At 39.0% G+C, this 2,445-nt stretch overlaps 1 protein-coding gene across 1 annotated transcript; it reads right to left on the reverse strand.

The window, feature by feature from the left end:
• Window positions 1-453: 453 nt before the first annotated feature.
• Window positions 454-2,143, reverse strand: LOC137730763 (aspartic proteinase CDR1-like). The gene has a single exon (XM_068469722.2). It carries the CDS (start codon window positions 1,934-1,936, stop codon window positions 563-565), a length of 1,374 nt encoding a protein of 457 aa, XP_068325823.2. The 5' UTR covers window positions 1,937-2,143; the 3' UTR covers window positions 454-562.
• Between the last annotated feature and the right edge of the window lie 302 nt (window positions 2,144-2,445).

Raw genomic sequence — 2,445 nt, forward strand, 5'->3', positions numbered from 1 at the left:
ATTTTTCATATTTTCAATATTTTCTGTTATTGTATAATTTATATGTCATTTTATTTTGCAATTTATGTATACCAATAAAATTATATATATTTTTTAAACATAAGTAGACAATGTTTATATGTTACACAATAAATTTAGTAAAATTTAAAAAGCCACCTAGGCCCCTGCCTAGACGCCTAAGCGCTTTCTGCCCGCCACCCAACTATATATGCCTAGTGCCTTTCACAACCTTGACATATCTTATCTTAGTTCTGGGGCTTATGTTAAGTGATTTTGTTCTCTTTCAAATTATACATATATAATATTAGACTTTGGGCTTGTGTAGTTAGATCACATAAAGAAACCCTTATGTAAAAGCTGCAATAATACAGCATTAGAGAGACTAATCTATCTTTAACCACATCTCTCATATTTATAAATCAATAAATAAACAAAAAACAACTAAACCGAAAATTTATGAAAAATTATTTTAATATAAAAAACACATCATGACATATCAATGTAACAGTTAATTACTTTGTTTTTCCTGATTATTATTACGTAATGCGCAATAAAGCCCAAATTAATCATCAAGAAGTTGACAATCAATCCTCTGGAAATAAACCTGGCTTGCCGCAAGATCATAGGCAACATTGTAATGCTGCTGCGCCATAATCCCAACAACGTTCAAGTCACTGCCCTCGGGAGACACTTGCACTGCCATGCAAAACTCACCCTCACCATAATCTTGAAAAGCGCTCTCTACGTCTAACCCTACTTCAGCCCCACCTGCAAAGTTCAACACAACATCTGGAAACCCTGTTAAATCTTCCCTTATATTCCCCTTGTAGCACAAACCTGAAGGAACACCAGGCTCTTCCACTTTTTCCAATCTTCCATCAAGCAACTTCCGCACTTCATCTCTAAGCATATAGTATGCACCTGTGGCTAAGAAGGATACTGTTGTTCCGGAATCGATGACTGTTCCACCCGTGCCTGATTCTGTTCTCTTGAAGATTTGCGGATCGATCTCAAGCCGCCTTTCTGCGAGGCTGATGCTCTCTAGGGTTAGATAGTAAAGTTCATTGTAGACTTCTAGTGGAGTTGAAGTGCCTTCTATCTTTGCACCATCGCCTAAGACTAACTGGTTATGAGGGTAGTTAGGATCCCTTACGCTACCGATGCAATAAGAGAATTTTGACCCCATGTGGTTTGCCAAAGATATGTTTGAAGGGCCAAGACCAATTATTCCACTAGGCTGCCCGTTGTAACCATCATTGTCCTGGGCACAACCAAAAACAACATTCGGAACGGTGCTAATGCCTTCGTCGGACGTCTCAAAGGTGAAAATTTCGGTCCCTACAAGTCCAGCTACTTTGGTGCTATCAAGGTATGTGTGAGAGAATTTGCAATTGTTTGAGGGGTCACATTTGTCACTAGAGGAAATTGTGCAATATGGGGATGAGCATGGTAATTGGTTGTATGTAGAGGACTTGGAAGGGTCAAAAATCGGACTTGTTTGTTCAAAGCACTTGGTGCAAGGAAGGCATTGAACCCACAACAGGTTGCTCCCTGTGTCTATGGTTAAGAGCTGTGGGACTGGTGGCTCACCGATTGAGAAATTGGCCATAAATTGTGCTCCACTGTCCTCGGCAACAAGACCAGCACGGGTGTCATCGTCACTGGAAAAACCGGCCTTTGCTCCCAAGCATGCTAAGCGTGCTCTGGACCGTTTCAATGTGCTTATAGCACGGTCTTTGATGCTTGTATTAGGATTGTAGTACGGAGAGAGAGCCGAATCACGGTGAATGAGTTTTGTGGCAAAACGGCTTGGTGTTTTGACGGCGGAAGTTGTGGTCGTGGAGGCCGTGAGATTGGCGGTCGAGCATGATAAATATAAGAAAATAACAAGATTAATAAGAAAGAGGGAAGCAGATTTTGCAAATAAGCCTGCCATATTTGCTTCCCTCAACACAGAATGGCAGACTATGCAGAAGAGCTGTGCTTATTTATATACCATTCTATCCTTGATATACAATACAAGGAACTAATCTTTTTGCGTAAACTTTCTTTATGCATGTTAGATCTTATATATCGTAAGGGATTTACTCCTAATTAAGAAAAGGACTACATTAAATTAAAAAGGAAAAAAAGGAAAGGATTGTATATCTTGGGAATAAGTCACCGATCGTCACATAACATAAATTTCTAAGGCAGTAGTTTCATAAAATATCTATAATCTCAATGAAAAAAAAGGAAACAAGTAAATAAGCATGTACCCTTGGAAACATAAAAACAAGGAAACATGTAAAGATAGTTTCGTATAAACTGCCTTCTATAGTTACGATCATGCAAAAGAAGCCTTCTGTGAATTGGCAAAACAAAGCAGGGTCCAAATCCAAGTCTTCTCTACCTGAAAAATATCCTATCCTTTTCGTACGGACAACACCACAAACCCTTAAAATC

The sequence above is a fragment of the Pyrus communis genome, chromosome 16 (assembly GCF_041283825.1).
Source record: "Pyrus communis isolate YQ-2024b chromosome 16, ASM4128382v1, whole genome shotgun sequence".
NCBI lineage: Eukaryota > Viridiplantae > Streptophyta > Magnoliopsida > Rosales > Rosaceae > Pyrus > Pyrus communis.